Source organism: Fundulus heteroclitus, chromosome 22 (assembly GCF_011125445.2).
Source record: "Fundulus heteroclitus isolate FHET01 chromosome 22, MU-UCD_Fhet_4.1, whole genome shotgun sequence".
Lineage (NCBI taxonomy): Eukaryota > Metazoa > Chordata > Actinopteri > Cyprinodontiformes > Fundulidae > Fundulus > Fundulus heteroclitus.
This window is the reverse complement of record NC_046382.1, coordinates 30571419-30594688: the sequence shown is the minus strand read 5'-3', so window position 1 is coordinate 30594688 and position 23270 is coordinate 30571419. Positions and strand designations below refer to the sequence as shown.

The following is a 23270-nucleotide window of genomic DNA, read 5'->3' as shown; positions in this document are numbered from 1 at the left end:
CAGTGTACAAGCACTGTCATAAGAGAGTTTGTTTCCATTTATAGGCTTTGTCATCTTTATGTCAATACCTGGTCTCTGCTCAAAATGCCCGGGCCAATGTTTTGTCCCAGTCCAGCCTTGTTTGCGGGTTTTGGGAAGATTTAACTGGTTACAATTTTCCGGTAATGGCTTTTTTTGTATTTTGGTAATTGTTCAGTATAAACAAGGAAAGACTTAATATGAACAATTTTCCCAGTACTTTAACAGTTTTACCGATACTTTATGAAAATAAACTTTTGCCAATTTAAAAAAAAAAAACACCTAACTGTACTTTCAGAGCAAATTTAGATTACAGTAAAGGTTATCTTTTACTTAATAAATCTAATATAATCTACAGATTGCTCTTATGGTAGCATGGTGGTTGAAGAAGTAGAGAGAGCTCTCCTGTCACACATATTGTGGGAATTTATATTTGAAACAGTCAGCTTGAAAGAGATACAAGTCACGATGTTTCGTTTCAAGACAATGTATGCAAATAATTTCGCAGTTTGCCCTGGGACAAAGGTTTTCTTACGTCAGTTTATGGATATTAAAAATAAGGTAAAGCTAATTAGAATCCCTCTTTGGATGGTTACAAAAAAAAAATAAATAAAAAAAAAGACCATACCCTAAGAACACTGGTGAAAGCCCTTCACACACTCTAAGGTACAATGGCTCAATGAATGGATAATAAGGCTACAGCAGCAGTCTGGACAGACGGTCAGTGATCTGCCTGCAGGGAGAATGGAAGTTATTTTACAGCAGATTGCCTCACACTGCCCACACAAGCTAATTATACAGACTATTCATGCGAATCATGTATGGCAAAAAATTAGTAATTGCAAAATCTTTGTTCCTGGTTTAATGTGCTACATGACAAAATTATGTAGATCTTGTTTTTTTTTTCTTTTTTCGTGTAATTTGTGTCTATTATGAGATTTTTCTTCAATGCACCGAGTGCACTTTGTGCATTTTAGCTCTGCCCTATGTAATGTGTGAAAAGGATTTGTCTCGGAGCTGATCTCTTGAGTAAAATGAGATGAAAGTTATCAGAGTACCTCTGGGGATTTATTTTCTTTGAAGTGAGGAAGGGTTTTTGTGCGTTGTGTATCTGATGTCGAGGTGAAAGAGGCCATGAATTTGAGTCTTGACATAAAGAGATGACAGCAGACTGTTTATGTAAGGCGGGTGGGGTGGGGGGTATGCAGCAATCACCTACCTGACAACACTCGGCTTGGCTCCCAAAACATGATCAGCGGTTTCTTTCAGACCAGCTATTGAGACGTTACAGCACTGCTGAGCAGGCTGTCTATGACTGGGAAACTGTACTGCAAGGCATGAAGGGTTCTAAAGGGTCAGTGCACAACGAAACACATCTCTCTATGTTCAAGTATCTGAAAGTGCATTCACTCTAAGGAACTTACAGAAATAATTTCTACTTTCTGCTTGGTTTTTTTTATCTCTTATGGCATAGTTTAAATAATTAGTACCATCCTAGTGAGAGAATTTGGATTTGATAAACGAGTAGAGTTGATTGGAAGTACATGAAGTATTTTGTCCTTGCTTATGTAGATCCAACTCCTTTGGAAAGTTTGTGTCTCTCCTGGTAAGATTGTTAGTTAACAAGCAGATTCTAAGTCAATCTTTTGTGATAAAGGATTCTGATCAAGGCCGCAGCTATTGAATATTCTAGTAATGAAGTACACTACGGAATAATTATTCACTTCAGTAAGTTAATAGTTTTGTGCTATGCCTCGAATAGATAGAACCTATGCCAGGATTACCCAAACTTTTTATATTTTTCGTAAGACCCCTACCCAAATCTGCTATGTCTTTATTTGTCTCCATCAGAAGTGTGTACATTCAGATTGAGGCACATGTCCCAGCACCCCATCTACAGCCTTTGACTCATTTAAAATCTCTTCATCGGGAACTCTTTCCAATATATTTTATTTCATTAGAAACGGGGAGCTTGGACTTGCGTATCTTTGTCCAGAGCTGACTTGTCACGGTGTCTGCAGCATCAAATGATGTGATTATTGTTTATTCCCAGTACTATAGAGAAAGAATAGCCTAAAACATTGTGATTGTTGTGTCTGAGAGCAATCTGCTGATACTCCTCATTGTTTTGTCCAGTTTGCTTTAAAAATAAGATGACACAAATTTAATCTGAAGTCAGACAAGCTCTTTGTAGAAATTACAAGCTGGAGCTGTTTAAGTACCCCACTTCTTATTTCCTTTGGATAAGAGGTTCTGCCTCCTCAATGATTCAAACAATATGCTGCACTGAACAAGACAGGAAATCATTCCTACTTGTGACAGTCAAACTGTCTAACTTCTGCCTTTGACAACAAGCCCAACAGACTGTCCATGACATTAACATCATTCATACCACTGGCAAATGTAGGTTTAGTTATATTCCTTTAACCAAGAATTTGGCATTACATCAAACAATCCTGTCTTATAATTAGTGACCAGCTTTTAACATGTTTCCACTGGTATTTTGACACTTTCTTGTTGGCGATGAGCTCTAAATGTTTAAGGTTGGAAGCACTCCTTGCCATCACCTTCATTTTTAGCAACACCCACAGATTCTTTCTCAGATTCAAGCTGGGAGTCTGTCTGGGCTTGTCCAAAGACTTCAAACCTAAATGTGCCGGGGGGGGGGGGGGGGGGGGAGTGAATAATTTCAAGAATCCAAATGATCAGAGTCAGTTTTATTTGCCAAGATTATGTGCACAAACAAGGAATTTTACTTTGTTTTGAAACATTTGCAGCATATATAGCAAGGACAAAGGTCTAAACTTGAGCGGATATAAAATACATATTCATTTTATTATAAATTTTCTGTCTCTGAGAAAGGGCTTAAATTCAGGTTCATATTTTTCTGACGTACATTTTGACCAAGTATTCTGATACATCACTTTGGTACATGACTTAATTTTGATTTGTTAAAAAGTGTTGCCTAAAGAACTACCAAACTGTTCTTGCTTTGTGGTGCATCGTTACAGCTCCATATTTGGTGTTTACCTAAGTGGGCTTTGTAGGAATACAACACCTTTTGGTTGCTTTAATTGTAAAGATTGATTATGCCCAGTGATAATGTTGTTGTAAGAATAGGAAATGCATCACTCAAGGCCTTATTGTGGGGTGCTTGAACCCTGCAGAAAGTACACACTTATTGGAAATAAATGATCAAATATGATATTTTACACTTAGAAGAACCCTAAATGAAAGTTTTTGTTATGAATTTAGAAATAACTTTAGTCTATAACAATCTTCTTTTGTGGGACAGTGGCAAAATATGGGATGGGGGTAATACGTTAATCAAATTTTGTGTACTTTATTGTAAAGTGTTACTGGGATGGGAATGATAACTCCCTAATGCATAAATGTTAAATAATCTTCACATTGTACAATAATTTCCTCCAGATGGGGAGGGTCTCTAAAACCATTGCTTCTTTTTCTAAGGTTTTGGAAGAGCAAATAGGACTAAATTTCTACATTGCAGCAATCTGTAATTTTGTGAAGCAAAGTTTTAAGTTTCAGAATCATTGACACAATTTTCAGCTAAAGGGAAAAGCACTTTGGGAGCGCCACGGAGCGTCTTATCAATCAGTGCCTGTACACATGAAGTAAACACGCTGCACAAAACTGTGCAGAGAGAGAAACTATAACTAGACCCCAGATCAGAAGAGTTGACAATTTCCTGACCAGGTTCAGAAAGTATTGCTGTTCAAAAAGGATTGCTGTGGATTGTTGTTTGATAGAACATAATAGTTGCATGTTTTTTTACCTGCCTCTGACACAATAATACCTGCTCTTAATTTTGTGTTTTATTTTTTGTAGTGCTGGGCGATTAACCAATTACAATGTTTTATCAAGAAACAGAAAATTACAGTAATATTGATTTAGGTAAGCTTTGAAGTTCAATAACACATACACTTAGCCCACCATTATTTTCATATGATGAAAAAGAAATTTCAACTAGTGGTGCTAACTTGATATACATTGTATTATGCAGGCTACATTTTTTTTTACTTACACCAAACTGCAAACTGATTTTGTGCACAAAGATATTGCTAGTTGAGAGTGCATTTTTTTTTTAATCTTACAATGTTTTAGAGAATAGTGTTTAAGTTTGTGGTAATTAAAAAAACATAAACCAATAACTAATCACTAGCCTTAATAGTTATTAATGTTTATACTCTTTGATCTACCAGTTTGTATTGAAACAGGTGTTGTTTTAGAAACTGGTCAACTCATTTGAGACTTTGAGATGAATAGAATTAAAAACAAAAAAAGGATGCCAAAATTAGGAAACCTGACATATTTTGTCATCTCTGCCTTTAATTTTCTTGGTGCTTATTAACAATCACAAGATAAGATCCGTTTCAATCTTGTCTTAATCACAGCCATCTCTTATTGTAGCTCCTTAAGCAACTGCTTTAGCACTCTCAAAATCGCAACATATAATTGCAGAGGAGACTGTAATAACATGGGTGAAAAAGATCTGTCCATTTTTTATATCTATTTCCAAGAAAAACCTCAGAGTTGCTAGAAGTCCAAAGTACCTCATCAAAGACCTGTCATATCTCGTCTTTGATGTTAAAGACATTTTCCTTATTTGAAAGGCATTCTCAGCTCTGACTGTAAGGCGTTTGTGCTTGAAGGGTTTTTCACACCTTAAGGGTTGCTGAAATCTACCATTGTCCTCCATTAAAACAGATCCTAAAGGTAGAATTTAAAACAGGGTTAGTTTGTAGACAGCTGACACTTGCAGAATCCAAATTCTATTTTTCAAACACAATAGTTTTGCATTAACCAGCACGCAGCTGAAATGGTTATCTGTGAACATTTGGTTTTGAAGCGTAAAGCCTGGTTTGCTTGGTAAGAAGCTGTGATTTGAGTGTAAAGTGACAGACTTTGCAGAGGTGTTTTGATTTCTTACCTGTAGTGGAAGTCGACAAGATTAGAGCGAAGATCTTGCAGTTCAAAAACAGGCATTGGCACTGTGCTCAACGTGGGTGCAAGTAAGCAGGTCAAAGAAGTCAACGGGAGAGTTGTGAGGATGGTTTTATCAAAGAGCACATCTCTACATTTGTCATGTGTGTGATGGTTGGAGGGAACATTGAACTCTTTCTGCTGTGCGTGACCTAAGAAAGTCTTTGCTGTGTTTTAGGACACAAGTAATGGGAATTCTAAAAATAAATAACAAGGTACTTAAAAGATTGTCCTCACTTTAATTCAAGTCATTTTAGTAAACTGTCTTAGTTCAAAATTGCCAGATTTATTTTCTCTTTGTGACCTGCTTTCAGATAAGTGGAAGTTAGATGGATGGTTTTCAAATCGTTGGTACAAACAAGATAAACAAAATAATGCATCAATTATTTGGCAAAATTTTACTTCACAGCTTTTATACCACAATTTGTTCAGTTTTTTATCTAAGCACCCACATAAAAATGGTGACACAGACCTGCTACGTCCTCAGCTATTGTTTGCTTTCCTAACAGCCATATCCACGTGCAGCCCTCCTGGTGAATCTGGCACTGGGCTGCGTTTTGTTCATATTGGCCCCATGTGTGCCTGCTTGGAGTGGTGGGAGTGTGAACAGTTGTCCTCAATCTTGACATTTTTTTTTTCCTTTCTCTTTTCTTTCCTGAATGTTTTGCCAAGCTGGATTGCATGTAAATGGATTATCAAGGCATGGAGTGAGATTATCAGTTGATATTAATTGCATTAAACATTGGCAATGTAGCTATTAAAATTGTTGTCTGGTGTTATACTGATAAGTAGCTGGCTGTAACTAGTAAATATGGTGGATGGTTTCAGTGAATAATTAAAAATTATGTCTTTTGGTGTAAATATATTTAATATGCATCTCTTTATTATATTTATCTTATTGTTTTCTTTTTAAAATATAGTTTTTCATAAGTATGCAGTAGACAAATTTGGCAGGGAATTCTCGTACTATAAAAACTTTGAGTAAACATATAAGTTTCATATATATAAAGATTTCATAACAAATATGTAAAAGTATATAACTGCTGTTATGTAAAGCAGAGACACAACAGATATCCCAACTGCTTTTAAATTAAAATAATCTCTTGTTAGTAGCAATGGAATTATGAAGCTAGATATATATATTTTTTTGGTTTAATAAATATGTTTCACAAGTCAATGTATTTATATATTATTTAATTCATGCACAATAATTCATTTTAATGCAGTTCACTGCTTATCTATTTCTAAAGTGGTCTCAATGCCAAAAAAAACAAACAAACAAATTATTATTTTTAGTGCTTTAACAAAAGGTGTCATTGATTAAAAAATTGTTTTCATAAATCCCAAAGATGCTTAAGGAATCTGTAATCAGTGTTTAAATTATCCAGTTCATGTCTGAGAAGTCAAAGGAATGATTTTAGATTTCAAAATAGCAATAGTAAGTCTTAAACAAAACCACAGTGGAACTGTCCTTAAGGAAGCTTAGAAGCAGATGATAACATTTTTGCTTTGTTTTAGTGTTGTCATGGCAATTGATCAGCAAGTCAAGGTATTCTCACAGTGTAAATAACACGTCTGTCACTGTGTCGTTGTTCTATTTGTTGTGGTCTTATTGGCTGAATGACAGCGTGCAGCAGTGGGTGTCAGAGAGCTTTACCGCTACTCTGTTTCAGACAGCTGGAGAAAACTCCAGTACCTGCGACATGTCTGGCACCTTGTAATAAGAACTTTAAACAGTAGGAATGGTATTCCTAAAACACAACATACAATTTTTAAATGATGGACAAAGCCCACTTAGCACACAGAGTAGATACAGAATTGTACAGTGTCTTTCAAATGTTTTATGTCAGCATAAACACCTTTTCTGAAAGGCTCCAAAAGCTGCAGCACCACTAAGCAAGATGCATCACACCATGGAGACCAAGGAGCTCTCCAAACAAGTCAGGGACACAGTTGTTGAGAAGTACAAGTCAGGATGGGATTATAGAAAGTATACAAATCTTTGATGTTCCCCCAGAACACCATCAAATCCATCATCTTGAAATGGAAAGCATATAGTACCACAACATACCCCACAATGGTGATCTGGTCAGGACAGCTCACAGACAGGCAAGGAGGCATTACTCAGAGAGGCAACACAAACGCAAAAGGTAACCCTAGGCTTTATGGAAGAGGAGCCAGAAAAAAAAGCCATTATTTAGTGTTAAAAATAAGAAGACACATCTTTAGTTTGCCAAAATGTACGTGGGCAACTCCCCAAATGTATGGAGGGAGGTGCTCTGGTCAGATGAGACTAAGATTGAACCTTTTGGCCACTGAGGAAAATGCTGTGTCTGGCGCAAAGACATCACATCACCCCAAGAATACAGTGAAACAAGGTGTTGGCAGCATCATGCTGTGGGGATATTTTTCAGCAGCAGGGACTGGGAAAATGGTCTGAAGAAAGGGAAATATAGATGGTGCAAAATACAGGGATATTCTTGAGCAATACCTGTCAGTCTGCCAGTGATTTGAGACTGGGATGGAGGGTCTCTTACCAGCAGGACAATGACCTGAAGCATACCGCTAAAGCGACACTCAAGTGATTTAAGGGCAAATGATTAAACGTGTTAGCATGGCCTAGTCAAAGTTCAGCTCTCAATCCAACTGATAAACTGTGCTTAGACTTGAAGACTGCTGTTCAGACATGAAAACCAACATAAAGGGCAGTTTTGTCTAAATTAATGTATCAAAATCTCAGTGGCAAGATGTCGCGAAGTCATAGTCTTGTTCAGACACTTGCAGCTGGAATTGACGTGGAAAGGTTGCTCTACAAAATACTCACTTTAGGGGGGTGAAAACTTATGCATGCTGACGTTTTTTGTCATTTTGCCCTATTTGTTGTTTGCTTCACAATAAAAAAAAGAATACAACTTCAAAGTTGTAGGCATGTCCTGCAAATGAAATGGTGCAAAGATGTTGTGAGGCAGCATTACATGAAAAATGCCAATGGGGTGAATACCTTTCGAGGCCACTGTACCTTAAGACTGGGAGGCAATCCAACTAACTACTGTTGTCAATACAACTGTTACACAATAATAGTTCAAACGGTGTTGCCCCACTTAAACTCTTTTTTAATGTAAATATGTAGTTAATTAGGCGTGGGAGGTGAATTGAGATGTAGGGATGGATGATCCTGAATTAATCAAAAAATGTCACTTCACTTTCCATTCAGAGGCAGAAGCAAAAATCTGATGTCACTTGCCACTGTAAAGCCGAGGACGATCAAGCTGGCAATACCCCAACGTCCCCATGACTCTTCCTCAACCCTTTTTTTGTAAAGGAAGCTTACAGATTACAGGAACCATCATCATTTTCCCTCCGACTCAGAGAATGCAAAACCAATTACAAAATAATTCCTCTAACAGGAGTTCCCAGACAGTCTGACAGCATTCTGTAGCTTTTAAATATGTATTCAGACACACAGCAGGGTCATTTGGTGTTTGTTAGTTTTTATTTTTTTATTAAACAAAATCAACTCTTCCCATGTATTTTGAAGTGTGAAATGTCATTATTTTTTCCATGTATTCTCACAGTACAATCAGTTAATGTTGATCTGAAAGAAAACATCTTTAAACTTGGCACTTAGAAAACCACCACAAAGAATTGTCACCTTTATTCATTTAGAACAAAATTTACAAAGCCATTCAAACAGTCGTTTTTTTTTTTCAATCTGTTAGATTTTTTTAACCCCAACCGTGAAGAATATTCAAAATACACTTTTTAATGTTGCTTTTTATTTGTACTTACAAATATCTACATTAAAGTCTTAGTGTCCCGTCATGTGTCATCTCACTTTGTAATAAAAATCCTTTGTACGGTTTATTTATATCTCCTCATACTGTAGGCACTCCAATTAGCTCTGCACTCTCCTGTTTGAGCTCGAGTGTTTGTGAATGTTTGTCATGCTCAAATAGATGTCCCGTGGCTGGGCTCTCTGGCTTCTGGGATGGGTCCTCCTGGCACTGGTTGGTAGGACAATGGCATGGGTGTCTTGACTGGGCTCTGCCGGAAGAGACCCCCATTGGGCGCTCTGTGTTTGCACCGGATAGAGGGCATTGTGGCACTGCTGAGCGGCAGGGGCAAGGTCCTGCCAGCGGCTGCTCGCAGTGTCCTTCCTGCCCCATGGCTCTCCTGGAGGAAGGTGGTCACAGACAGAGGCGAGGGCCCACGGTGTGATGGGTAGTCTCGAACAGACAAGGCCTCAAGAGACTGACTGGGCTGCATACTGCCAATGTCAAGGGCGGAGATCTCGATTGACTGACCTGGCAGCTGCTTGTGTGCTAGGTCCTCGTCCAGGAGGCTGTTCAAACGCTGGTGGACCTGTTCCAGGTTCACTTCTTTGTCCTAAAGATGGATGAAAGGGAGGGCAGTGCCAAAGAGTGGATGAAGAATAAAAGAAGCCAGAAGAGAGAATTGTGGATAGAGGATTTATTGGAACGGAAAGAGCATGGATGTTATTTAAGAGGAGGGTGATAAATAAAAGTGAAAGTAAATGCCAAGTTGGAGAAAAAAAAAAGGTCAAAGAGGAAATGAAATGAAAATGCAGAATGAAAGAAGAGATATGTTATAGTTCCCAGTTTCATCTTCACTCATAAATACACTCCATGCAGTCTATTCAGCGATCATAAGAACATGTACTGCACATGAAAGATGCTGAAATAATGTTTATTTCAGCTTCTTTCCCACAAAGAAAACATGTTTTACTTTGCTGTTTTAAAGCCAATAATTTGAGTTTTCAATAGTAAATTTCAGCTACTGCCACAAAAGATCTCCCATTTAACGATGGATGTGTTGCTTCTTTCATAAAGGTTGAATTCCTTTGTACAATTGAGTGACCAAGAGACGAGAGACATCCACAGTCAGAATCATCTGATCACAAGACTGATTCCAATGCAACACACAAATGTAAAGGCAACAAAATTTAAATAAGAACAAATTGTTTTTGGTAGGAGTGTGATGATGCATCCAGCTCACAAGATGGTGCATGGTATTGACCAAAAACGTATGATGCTCTCTTTTGTTTGTTTTTCAATGAACATTTATCTCATTTTATGCTGTATTTTTAAGAAACCCTGTACAGTGTGGGGTATTTCAGTTCATATTTAATGACCAAAGGCAGTCTTTTCACATTACAAACTGTGAAATGTCACTTTTGAATAGCACATATAGCAACAAAGATACTATGGTTAGCCAGCAGTGGTAAGCTCTAGCTACTACAAATTAAAACTTTTATGTCACTCAGAAATTTTTTTTTTAATTCTTCTTCTATGAAACACTCGAAATGCTGTCATACGGAAAACAAAATGTACAACTGGTGGAAGCATCAGTAATGCTTTTGCAGCAGAGTGTTGTTATTATGCCCGAGGAGCTGTTTGTAAGCACACCTTGCTATCTGGGCCTAAAAATAAGAGATTGAACTTCCTTGGCCAGACAATTGTGTGCTGACAGCAACTGGATAGCAGTTTGTCAAACAAACTTCCCTTAAATATGTTTTAACATTGCAGGATCTTGTGCCGATTTCACCACACCCCTAATTCTTAAAATAAATTAAAATATATATATATTAAATGGAACTTGTATGGCTTTTAAACACCCATTTACTGTGAAATGAAGAAGCCAAATGAAGAATGTGTCTGTTTGAGACTGATTTCCCAATACATTTCATCATGCTTCATATTGGCCTTTTTTTCTCTTTTCATGCACCCATTTAAGTCAGACAAAACAAGATGGTCGAATATAGGACAGACCATGAGGTGAAACAATGGATGATGTGCACTCCTGCCCTGCCCTACTGCCCTGTGACAGCCAATTACTATCAGTGCGATGTTTCTCTGTAATCTAGGTCATGGAGAGCCTAGGTGCTTGAATAGAAGGAAGCAAGACTTCCTTTCTTGTCTCTTCTTTACTTGTTTTGTTAAGCCACACAAAGAGCAGGTGAAATGTCTGCAGGAACATAAAAAAAACAAGAAAGAACAGCCAGCTCCCTTCTTTTGAAGCTCCAAGGACAGTTTGGTATGTCGGGTCTTTCCTAATTTGAATCAAAAAATCTCAGATTCTTGTCATGTCATATGTCAATAGACCAGAAACCCATAACAATAAGCCATAATCAGTTGTTACCTGCTAAAGATTCTGATTTTTAGGCAAAATGCAAAGTGTCCTTTGCAGTTTAACGGTGACATATCATAGCAGCTAATTACTACATAGATAAACAAAGCTTGATATTTTGAGAAAATATTTTGATAATCAGATTGTATCTACACTGATCAACAAAGCGAAAACCACATCAAGTAAACAATACTCATGATTGGACTACAATCACGTGTCCTGGCCAAGGAAAACACCCGGGGAGGGCAGATCTGCCCTGAAGAAAAGTGTCCTCAAGCTTTTAACTTTGAGTCACACAAGAGAAACTGCCTTTCTACACCTTTGGAAATTAACGCAAACTTTGATTTACCCCCAATTGGCTCAAAGATCTCATCGCTAAATCCTATTTTGCCACAATACCTAATCTTTGTTTGTAACGACTTTGCTCTTAGTACTTTGTCTCTTTAAAAAAAAGCTTAACTCATAAAAGCCTTAATTGGGACAAACTCAAATTTTTTACAGAATTTGATTTTAGTTTTAATTGCATTTTAACAATGAAAAATTGTACAGACCTAAAGGCATAGTAGTGTTGTACAGTTAATTTATGTGAGCATCTTCGTGACTAGGATCAGCTCAAAGATAAAGACATGGATGCAGAGTTTTGTTAAAAGCTTAACATTCAATCATATCATAAACATAAGGGAACAAAAATAGTAATTCAAATATGGTTTGCTTCTCTCTAAGTGCGGGATTAAAGTTTTGCCAAAGACTGTTAAGAGGAAAGTTTTTCTAATAAAGATGTAATACTATGCTACAGAAAAACTGTGTGACAGGGCATCTTGAAGCAACTCAAACTCTCATTAAAGCCACAAATGAGAGCCATGCTAGCAGTTTTCCCAGGCTTGGTCCTGACCCAGAAGTCCCTAGTAGCATCTCATTTCAAAGATAGATTATTAGTGCTATGGATCTTTTCCTTTCCGGTCCAAGTATTGACACGTAGAAAATGTAAAAGCATTTTCTTGTCGAACCATTTTGCTGATCCCTTGTGGATTTTTATTTTAAACAGCTTTCACTGTACCCACACACTATGCCTGGTGCCACCCATAAATTTGAACTGATATTCAAACCAAATCCTTTGAATATGATATGTTCATTCTCTGCAGGCTTGAAAAGTAAGCTGCAAAAAAAAAAATTGTTCTAAGAAAAATACCCTAGATATGACACTATCGGACTGTTTTTCCATTTTTCGGTTTTCAAAAAAATATGGTGTGCTATGATCTTGACAGACCATATAATATTTGGGCTTTATGTTGCAGCGTAAATAAATGTTATAATTCCTGATAAACAAATGTATTCTGTTGGGAAAATGTTTGATTAAAAACAACCTACTCTTTACATTCGTAGTCAATGTGGGAATTATTTGGTGTATTTCAACAGGACCGAACATTATTTTGTGTATTTTAGTCGAGTAAAAAAGTATATGGTGTCTTACGCTTTAGTCAGCAAGTTCTGTACGGGTCTGGTATTGAACCATTCATTTTAAACAGGTGTGTAGAAACCAGGGGAACATCTAAAATATGCAGGACACTGGCAGCTGAGGAATGGAGTTGAAAAACCCTGTTCAAAATAGGCTAGATTTAAACCAGACAAGCTTGAACGTGGTGTTGATATAGAATTTATTTTACTTTCCAAAAAAAAAAAAAAAAGAAGTATAAATCTTCATAGAAATCTTCTTATTCCTTGGGTTTTGCAAGCATGATTGAACAAATGCTTAGTTTTAATTCCTGCTAAATCTCATATTATTTAGCATTCTGAATATTCCCCTTCTTTGTAAAACCAGAAATATTGGCTTGATAAATTTTTTTTTGCAATACTGCAGTTTGTACATGTCATGTGTATAAAGTGCACACAAGTGCAAATCTCTGTTCACCTCTTGTTTTGTAGTAGTCCTATGCAATTATTTTGAGAATGTTTGTAAACCAAAATACTTCAAACCCTGGAGGCAAATTAGAGATTTAGAATACCTGACAAAAAGTTGTTTATGGCATCCAGCAAATACTTTTTTAATAGTATGCAGGTTAAAACGACAAAAGAACATTATGTCGACCTGAGCATTGTAGACTTCGTGATCACAGCTTTGAAAATCTTTTGCAACATTCTGGTCTATTTTGCTATTAATAATTCCTCCATTCTTTGCTACTTTCTCAGCGCTATCCTTTCTTAGACATTTTTTTTTTTTAAAGTTCAAGCCCACAGAGAATAGGAATTCGATCAAGGAAAGATGCTGGGTGGAAACACCTCAACACGCCTACAAAGATAACAATGTCACACGATTATAACATGTGGCCGGCAAGTATTGCAGCCTTTGAATAGGACCACAGCTATGAATTTCACATGAGAACACTGTGCAGTTTTAAAAGCAGCTGCAGGCATACACTGAAATAGATGTTCCCGGCAGTTACTCTTATTCTTATTGACATGGAAGATAAATGCCTATGGAGTTTGATTTGGTCTGTTTTCATTATGGCAGTGGGCCTTAAATGGGTGTTTTCATCCAGTATTGTTGGACTGTCAAGTCAAACAGGCTGGTGAAGGCTCACACTTTAGTTTAGGGATCCATGTCAAGCCTTAGTTTTCTGGACGCCTCATGCAGAGGGGCTGCCCAGTTCACAGCAGCGAGATAAAGGCAGAGCTCTAAAGCATTAAGACTTGAATGGATTAGCTAAAGAGAGCTATTGCACAACTGAAGCGCTTATCGACTCAGAGTACAATTTCAGTTTGTGGTTTGGAGTTAGCAATACAACGAATACTTTTGTCTTCACGGCTTCTCCCACATGAGCACCAGTGACTGATTTTGTGAAACCAATCGTTTCTCTTATGTGTCACCATGAGAGAAGCCTTTGAAGTCCCAGGCTGAACACCCCGCCTCTTTCCCGACATGAGAAGGAATGAGCAAACTGATGTCTGAACTATCACCAAGGGCACACCTATTATAACTGGGTGTACTGAAGCTCTACTAAATCGGGGCTGGCGTCAGCGCCTGCTGGATCCATAAAGTAGAGTGTGGCAGTGGCATCCCTGGGCAGGACCGGGGGGCCCGGCGGTCTGGGTCTCGACCGGGGCCTTGGTGGGGCAGGGGGACCCGTGGTGACCACCATGGCCCGGTTCTGGTTTAGCAGGGCTTGGCCCGATGAGTTGTCGGCGGTCACCTCTTTGGGCTGCTCTCTCCGGCAGTGGTTGCTGTTCCACCAGGTTTCCAGCGCGGCTACCAGGAGGGCGAGTAGAAGCCCTGCGGCTAAGATGCAAAACACACCAGCAAAGCTGTGGAGACGCAGCGCTCGTCCTTCTGGCTGTGCGTCTGTGTGGCTCTGCAAGTCACAGCGACCTTTCTTTGGCCACCATTTTTGCTTCAGGATGTCTAGATCACCTTTTTCCTGAAGTTCTAAAATCCTGCAGAGAGGAAAACAATTTATTTTAGACACATTGGGCTTAGGTGTGCATTTTCATGTTGAAACACTATAGGACAGCAGACAAATCCATCAGTTGTACTGACTGAAATAAAATGCTACCTGAAAAAATTAAAATATCCTTTAATGTCCCTCTGTGGGGAATGGTAGGCAAACACATCAGAGCAGATATTGGATAATCAACAGTTTTTAGAGACCAACATGAAAGACATTTGGAAAATAAATTCAGGGCAGATCAGGACAATTACCACACTATTATTATGTAACAATAATTAAATACCACAGCTCATTAAATGTAATCAGGAAAAATGCAGCACTGCTAATGTTATCCATTTGCATTGACTGTAAGATCATTAAAAACCCATAGAGGGTAAAGAGCTATTAAACACTGCAGGTTTTAGTTTACAGCAGCGGAGTGCAAGACATAATGATTGATTTTAAACAAGATCTAAAAGACCAGTTCTTGAAAACCGCGATGGACAAAAAAAATAATGAATTTAAAAATTGAATACCACTGCAAAGAAGATCAAATGGTGCGGTTAACCTGCAGGAGCACAGAGAGCGTAGGAGTAACAGATGTAGCACGAACACGAAGGAGTGCAAACACAGGTGCGATGTCCCCCTAGACTGTTTACTTGCTGTGATTTGGAAGCTTTTTAGGAGTTGTGTGATATACAGTTCTAGTTTCCTTATACGTTCAAAGTAAATTTACCCTCTACGTCTAACCCATCTCTTAGGGGAGCATTCTGGGGCCATGGGTCTTGTTTAGGGACCCAAAGTGGTCGTCTGTGGTATTCAAACCTGGGAACTCACGGCCTCTCCAGGAAACAAGCACTTTGCTTTAACCATTAGGTCACCACACGCCGCTGGGTAGTTTTTATGTTTTATACCATATAAGGAATATTTCAAAAGCAAAAATTGTCTGCTTTTAGTTTCAAAATGCCTTGGTAGAACTGGGGGATATAAAAATCACAAAACTAGGCACTAAAAAACTAATAATTTTACTAGGATAGTATTATAGGTGCAGTTCAAATAATTAGAATAAAATCAAACAGTTAATTTACGTCAGTGATTAAATTCAGAAAGTGAAGCTCATTAGACATTACACATAGTTCATTTTGATGATTATGGCTTACAGATTTATCCAGTGTCTTAATTAGAATTACACTTAAGGCTACCAAAAATCTATCTTTTTTAAATGCAAAAATGTGACATTATGGTCTTAATAATCATGGGGAAGGAAGCATATTTGACAGTTCTCTTAAAGACAGTCAGTGGCATCCCCCACAAGGATGGTGGGCTACAAAAGGTCATTGCTAAGGAAGCTGGCTTTTCAGAGTGCCATCTAACCACAGATTTTAGAGGATTGTGAAGAAAAGCACATTAAGTTGTGCAGAGATTCACAATGTGTCGGCCTCAGCTGGGGTTGGTCCTTAAAGAGAAACCACACACAAATGCATCTAGGACATAGGCTAAACCTGTTACATTCATTTTGTTAAGCTACTCCTGAACCTGAGATAATATCAGAAGCACCTTACCTGTAGTAAGAAGAAAAAAGGATTGGACTAAAATCCTCTTTTTACATAATTTTACATTTCATTTGGAGATCAAGGTCCCTATCGTCTGGAGGAAGAATAGAGAAGCACAGAATCCAGACTGCTTAAGGTCCGGAGGGAGTTTTCTATGGTCAGTGATGATTTGTAGAGCCATGTCACCTATGGGTGATGATCCACTGGGTGTTGTCAAGTTCAAAGTGAGCACAGTAGTCTAGCAGGAAATTTTACAACCCTTAAGGCCCCAATTTCCCATTGCTAACAAGCTTTATGAAGATGCTGATTTAATTTTAGAGCCAGACTCGGCATCTGCCCACTCTAGCAGAAGTACCAATACCTGTTTTAATGACCATTGTTTCTCTGTGCTTTTCTGGTCACCAAATTAGTCCAGCTAAGCCCAACAGGGAGTCTATGGGGTATTATCAAGAGGAAGAGACACCAGACCCAAAAATGTTGACAAGCTGAAGGCTACTATTCAAGCAACCTGGGCTTCATTAACTCCTCAGCAGAGCCAGACTGACTGCCTCCATGCTACGCTGCAGTGATGAACTATTTAACGCAAAAGGATTGCCGACAAACTATGAGTGCATATAATGTACAATACATGGACATACATATAGGTAAGCAAAAAAAAAACAAAATTATTGAATGCTTTTAAATGGTGTTTTATAATAATGTTCAGGGGAAAATTAACAGACACTTTGTAATAAATCTAAATAAAATTAATTACTAACATGATTTTTTTAAGGACATTGTAATTTATTAAAAGCACCTGTATATTAGCCTTATAATTTTTTATTTCAAATTTTCAAAAAAAGGCGTCATTTAATTTGCCGTTGATGTGTAGACAGTCATGCATAGAAATCTACTCCTCTTGCAGTTTTGGAAGGCTTTGCTAATTTTCTTTAATACAAAAATGACTAATTTGATGTTCTTCTCGGTTTCTGCCAAAACATTATTGGCTAATGCGTCACTAAATGCTTCCAAAAATGCTGTTTAGGAAAAAAGCCATCACACCATGTTTAATTTGAACAACTATATCCTTTTTTCCTTTCTTCTCGTGCTTCCAGAAGTGAAGCCATCAAATTTAATGGACGTCTTTTCTCTAATTACCAGTCTACATTTCACTTTCAGTAAAAAAAAAAAAACAAGCAGCTTATTTGGTGCATAGCTGCTAATTTGCAGCAAAATCGATATGTAGGTAGCAAACACTGGACTGAATCTACTGTGAGGTTATGGACAAAATTCAGCAATTTAGCCCAGACACATAGTTAGGTGCATCTGCATTGAAATGATTAGTTATGCAGGTTATTGTCCTACTGCAAGGAATGTTAGTCATGAGACTACACAGGGTTATATTCACCTGACCCTAAATTTTGAGATACATTCACATTTTCTCTTATATTCAATGAATCACAGAGTGATCAATCTTCGTATTAGAGGTCATATTCCACAGATTGGAGAAATGCTGTTGGCCCTATCTAGTATTTTCAAAACCTACCACAAAAAAGCTTGTGGAATAGATCAATGCTATCTCTATAAAACAAATGTTTAGTAGAATATTAGGATTCTATCCACACCTTTCAATGACTCTAGATTGGTGCCAGCTGTGGCTCAGGTGTTGGAGCGGTTGTCTTTTAAAGGAAGATTGTCACGGTGGTCTCCGATCCCATTCACGCCTCGTGTTCTCAAAATGTGAACACCATCACGCTATCATGACGCATAATGAACTCTCAATTATTGGCAAAATAAAATTCTTACCATGCATTTTCTATTCCCCAGTTGATAATGAACAAAATGAGCTGTGAAGTTTAACATTTTACACCTCCCACTTCAGTGTAGGAGTCATTCATATCCTTGTGATTTTTTTTTTATTTTTTTATTTTTTTACTTCTGTTACTTTTTACACACTATACTGGGCAAGCTTCTTAATGTTTCATGAATCACAGCTAAAATCAGGCATTTTGTTTTGATTAGAGAAAGATGCCCCTCAAAAAAAGTGTTTTTCTCATCTTAGACAAAGTTTCTGTGCTGTATATACAAATGGACTCGAAGTCCACATTTTATGGACATCATTGTTTTCACATTACTTGCATGCCGTTCTGTCTTACAAGCAGTTAATCTCTGTAGACCTGGGTTTACTTCAGTCAATTAAAATAATTTATATTGTTGCAAATGTTTAGAACTGCCCTTTAAAAAAAACCAAACAGATTTTTTCTTTACACATTTTTGACGCAGAATATCTAGAGTGATATTTATATTCCAGGTGATAGTAATAGTCATCACTCCAAAAATGTTGTAATTATCCTTTTAATTAAAGTGATCCAAATGCCCCATGCTAAAATGTATTGCCTTTAGTACCATATTTTGCTTTATTGGATTTATATCTAATTGTAGCAAAGGATTATCAGAAAACGTACTTCTGAGAGAAGAGGTCTCTGTAAGGACTGCCATGTTGCAGGGCCATGCCATAGCCTCTGGTGCTCATGCTGTTTCCTGCTATAGTCAGTGTGCAGTCGTCATCTGTCAGAGCAGCGTACTCCACCACTGCCATGTCCCACAGAAAGGCGTATGACTCTCGCTTTGCCTGTACATTTGAAACAGTTACCACAACACCCACACAAAAACAGGAACATGGTAATTGTATAACAACATGTTTACAGCAAAGCAGCACAGACATGGATTCAAACGCTTCAACAAGAAGGGGTTTGGAGCTTTGATTCACTTATTAGCCACCATAATTTGATGATACAACGTGAGTTTAGGACAGATTTAAGACTCCTAGAAAATGAAGAGGGAAAATAATAAATTTTTTCTTTGATTGCTAACATATTTTATCCTATTTGAACATCAACAAGGTTGTTTTATCCCAGTCACTTACCCTTTATTGCCATTTAAATTTTTGAAGAATGCAGAATCAGTCTTTTCAATATTCACTTCTTAAATCAATGTTTTATTCCTAGAGGGGCAATGCTCTATTATCTTCACAAGGAAACATAATTAGAAATAAAAACTTACTCCGAGTCAGAATAGGGATACCAACCAAACTATTGGAGTTCTTAAAAATGAGAATTAAAATACCTTCACTTTTCCACAATCTTTCCTCAAAGTATATTACTAGACACAAAATTGGATTTTCTTGCCACAGTATAATTCAGATTTGAATACCTTTTTGTCCCCTTAATTCCTCTTTCTGACAGACAATTCACACAAAGTCAAAATGCAGACATGCAGTTTCTTAAAATAACAATTCAAATGAAAGAAACAACTTTTGTGTTGTCAGCTTAATCAGATTGCAATTAAGATGAGTAAAGCTGTCTAATCATCTGCTGTCTAGTTTGATTATACTCAAGAGATCTATTTTTAATTGCTAACATCATGTCTCAAGTGTTGTCTAAATATTTAGAGATTTACTATTTAAACAAACTGTTTTGTCGTGTTAAAATAATACATTTATGTTACTTTTATCATAAAATCAGGCATTTTGTTTTGATGGAGAAGATTGCCAAAAAATTTTGAGTTTTTCTCATCTTGGACTAAGTTAACTGTTAGATACACGTTGCTCTGTTCTGTTTATTGCTATGTGTGATACTTGGCAAAAATAAAGTTCTTATTTAGGTATTCAAGCAATTTTCTGTGGCTTTTGGGAATATTTTGCGTTGTGGGGTTAATGACACATCAGAAGTTGGTTCATTGGAATTTGACTAAACAGAACTGAACACAAACAGTATTAACACACCTTTTTGATGCCCTCTGATGGACTTGAAACAGAGTTATCAAAGCCATTGTTCTTGTTGACGACCTTCCAGAGTTCAGCAAATGTGCTGTCCTGCTCCAAAGGGTTGGTGCCTTTAGCGCGGAAATATTCATACACAGCTGAGTCTCGCACTGTCCCATAGGCAAGGTCCACTTGTTTGGAAAGATCCTGGAATGACCTGATTTGGGGGAAAAAAAACAAGGTTTTAAACCACCACCGCTTTGTGGTGTATCTAATAGAATTTTCCAATAGCAAAACATAATTACTTTCAAACACAATATCTTTACCTTGTTTCTATATAAAAGAAGCTCAGACCTCATGGGTAATTTAGCAGTTGCCTTTCCATACAGTGTAGCTTTAAATTATTTCAACTCATTTCTTGAGTTTCATGTCTTGCTAATCCAAAAACTTCAGTGACTTTAAAAAAAGAGACCAACACAGATCCCACCCATGTGTTGTTTGAAGGGCAAAAAAACGGTGGTTTTCATTTAGGACCCACTGTCCTGCATGTTTTAGACGAGTCTCTGTTCCAGCACACTGCATTCAAATGATTACATTATGTCCTCATTGTCCCATCAAGTAGTACAGAAGCCTGTCAATCACCCATTCACTTAAAGGTGCATAGCCATGTTATTTGACTTTTTAATAATGTATACAAAGATTTTATAAAAGATTATTACGTCCTGCTGGTGTATTCATTGCTATTTTGGTGTTTTATGCTTTGTTTTTGCTCAGTTTGTTAACAAAAAAAGCCTTTTGTGTTGATTTATAATAACAATGAAAGTATGTCACTGCGCATTTGCAACAGCGGCTAAAATAAGGAAGTGACTAACAGCTATTAGCATCTCCCAGCAAAACAATGAAGAATGGTCCAAGATCCAGTGAAAAAAAAACATAAAAATATATATGATTCCAAGAGAGAAAAGACGAATGTCTTTGAAAAACAATGTTAACATTGATATTCACTGTAGTGGACACTAAACCTGCCCATTGCTCAGATGTGACCTCAGAGTTGACTTACCTGAGTAAATTTTCTGATATGAGTCTCTCAAAGCTGCTGTAGATCTGTGTATTTACTTAATAACGGTTGGTCTTCGATCACACCAAGCTGCCACTTTAGTGCAAGGCATTGAAGAAGGTCAGGCTCGGTCTGGCATTATTTACAAGAGATTTATTAATTAAAGTACTTCTTGAATCTGTGATCGACCAACTCGGAAATGCATGCATTAGTGACCATATTTTAAAAAAATGTGGCATTAAGATCATGATTGCACCGTTAAAAGTTTTTTTAAGGACTTAAAATTGTCCCTCGGCGACCGCTAGGCTGAAAATCCACAATTTGGGTCACGTGGTACGATGACGTAGGTGTGGCCCACATTATCCTTGTTGGTATTTGACCAACCATAAGCCACACACTTTTTAGCCATGTTTAATCCGTCTATTTGTGTTTGAGAAAGCGAGTTTGCAATCAGGAAGTATCTTGTTACCATGTCAACAGATCAACGCTTGCCTACAAATTACATCATCGGTCGTGCAACATTTTTTTTATGAGCCTTGAGCTAAAAGGCCTTAAGAATCCACTTTTTAATCGATTTTTTTTTTTTATTTCCTCAGGTCATAATAATATGTGAACTTTCTAACATATAGCAACTTGTATGATCTCAGATTCAAGAAGTACTTTAAGCAAACCTGAGTTATGATAGTTCTGTGATACTGCCAGTAGATGGCACCATATCTGTTTATATCTGCTCATCGTGCCCATTGTGGGGCTATATTTAACCTCAAAAAGGACCATCAAAAGATTATCCGGATGGACGCTTATTTCATCATGATCACATGGTTTTTGGTCTTTTTTTTACGTATATAACGTGGCTATATACTTTTAATTCTGATGATTTGAAACAGGGAAACACCTAAAACACGCAAGACAGTGGGTCCTGAGAACCAGCATTGAGAACCACTGGCTTGACTGAGCAATGTCATTTCCAAACTGAGTGAAAACAGATCACACATCCATCTCTCTATATGCCTGTAGCACTCCCTTTAGCCCTTTGTTAATTTTATCAAGTATTTCATACTTACACATAGTTTCAGGTTTACTTTTCATTCTTACTTTTATACACATACTGTTAAGTTTATTTTAATTCTTAACTTTGGCAGATATGAAATAACGTTTTTATTTTACCAGCATGTTTCTTCTGACTATAATGTTAAGTTCTTGCAGTGAACCAGCCAGAGTCATGACCTGATCTAAGAGAATCTGTGAAGGGAGGTACAGTAAAGATTAGGATGACAGCAAGCAGACTTTCCAACCCTAAATATTCTGAGTGCATCACCAAAAAATTAGAACACCATAAAAACTGGATTAAAAAAGTTCCTCTTTTGTCATTTTTAAATACCTGTCACATTTTAAATCAGAAACTAGTTTCTTTGCCAACCAAAAATACATTTAGATATAAATCTGCCAGGAGAATGACCATTTTTGGCTTGAACATAGCTGAGGCACAAATCAAGTTTTTCCTTCAGAAAGCAAATTGCTGATCTCCTTATTAAGCAATCTTTTGACTTAAAGTGGATATAACCTGCTTTTCAGTTCTTACGTTTTACAATGAAATAAATCAGTTGTGGTCTAAATAAAGTGGAACTGCAATGCTTTGGTTTGAATTCCTCATTAACTTATCCCTATGTTCCCTCTTTTAACCCCTGAGGTGCATCTGAGAGCAACTCGTTTTGTTGCTGTATCTTTAAATATACTTCACATCCCAGGTCTCGCTCCAATCCACTCCAATTGACCAATCCATTTTTGTTGGATGCTGGAGGACAGTGTAATGAACAACTGAACATTTATCCACTTGTAACTATTGCATCTTTCAGCTTGGACTTAAAAAATCACACAGAGAAATAAAAATGTCGGATTCCCAAATCTGGTAAACCAGACCTCCATGACCTTGTTTAGCAGCTCCGCTGACATAGTTGTTATAAAACATAATAGAAAAAAGAAAAAAACAGAACAGCTTGACAAATATGACCCAAATAACATATAAAGATATTTACGCAGTACCTGTAGAGACTACATGTCTACAGCAAAACCTACTAAAGGGTTAAAAAAGTATATTTTGCATGATATGTTCTATTTAAAACTGTTACTACTACTAAGTTGGAAAATGAAAGATGCTCATTCATTCGCAGACTTGGGACAACCGAGGTAATATACCAGTACATGTATGGTATATTACCAGTACATTGGGTTGATGGTATTTTACCATCAACCCAAAGTCATCAATCCAAAGACATGTACTCATCTAAATTAGATCCAGTTTATGTGGGCTACTTGTTGTGTATAAT

General features: G+C 37.3%; 1 protein-coding gene across 3 annotated transcripts in view; it reads right to left on the bottom strand.

Annotated features, from left to right (window-relative positions):
• Window positions 1–8496: 8496 nt before the first annotated feature.
• Window positions 8497–23270, bottom strand: part of grid1a (glutamate receptor, ionotropic, delta 1a) — a 347515-nt gene continuing 332741 nt past the window's right edge. The window contains exons 13-17 of one of the 3 annotated variants that reach the window (XM_036126093.1): window positions 19908–20103; window positions 18589–18755; window positions 14358–14598; window positions 9327–9408; window positions 8497–9195 (exon numbers count right to left, since the gene is read on the bottom strand). In XM_036126093.1, coding sequence (XP_035981986.1) covers window positions 8918–9195; window positions 9327–9408; window positions 14358–14598; window positions 18589–18755; window positions 19908–20103 — 964 coding nt within the window. In that variant the 3' untranslated portion in view covers window positions 8497–8917. Of the gene's footprint in view, window positions 9409–14135; window positions 14599–18588; window positions 18756–19907; window positions 20104–23270 lie in introns of all 3 variants that reach the window. The other 2 variants (XM_036126092.1, XM_036126094.1) reach the window with 2 other exon arrangements.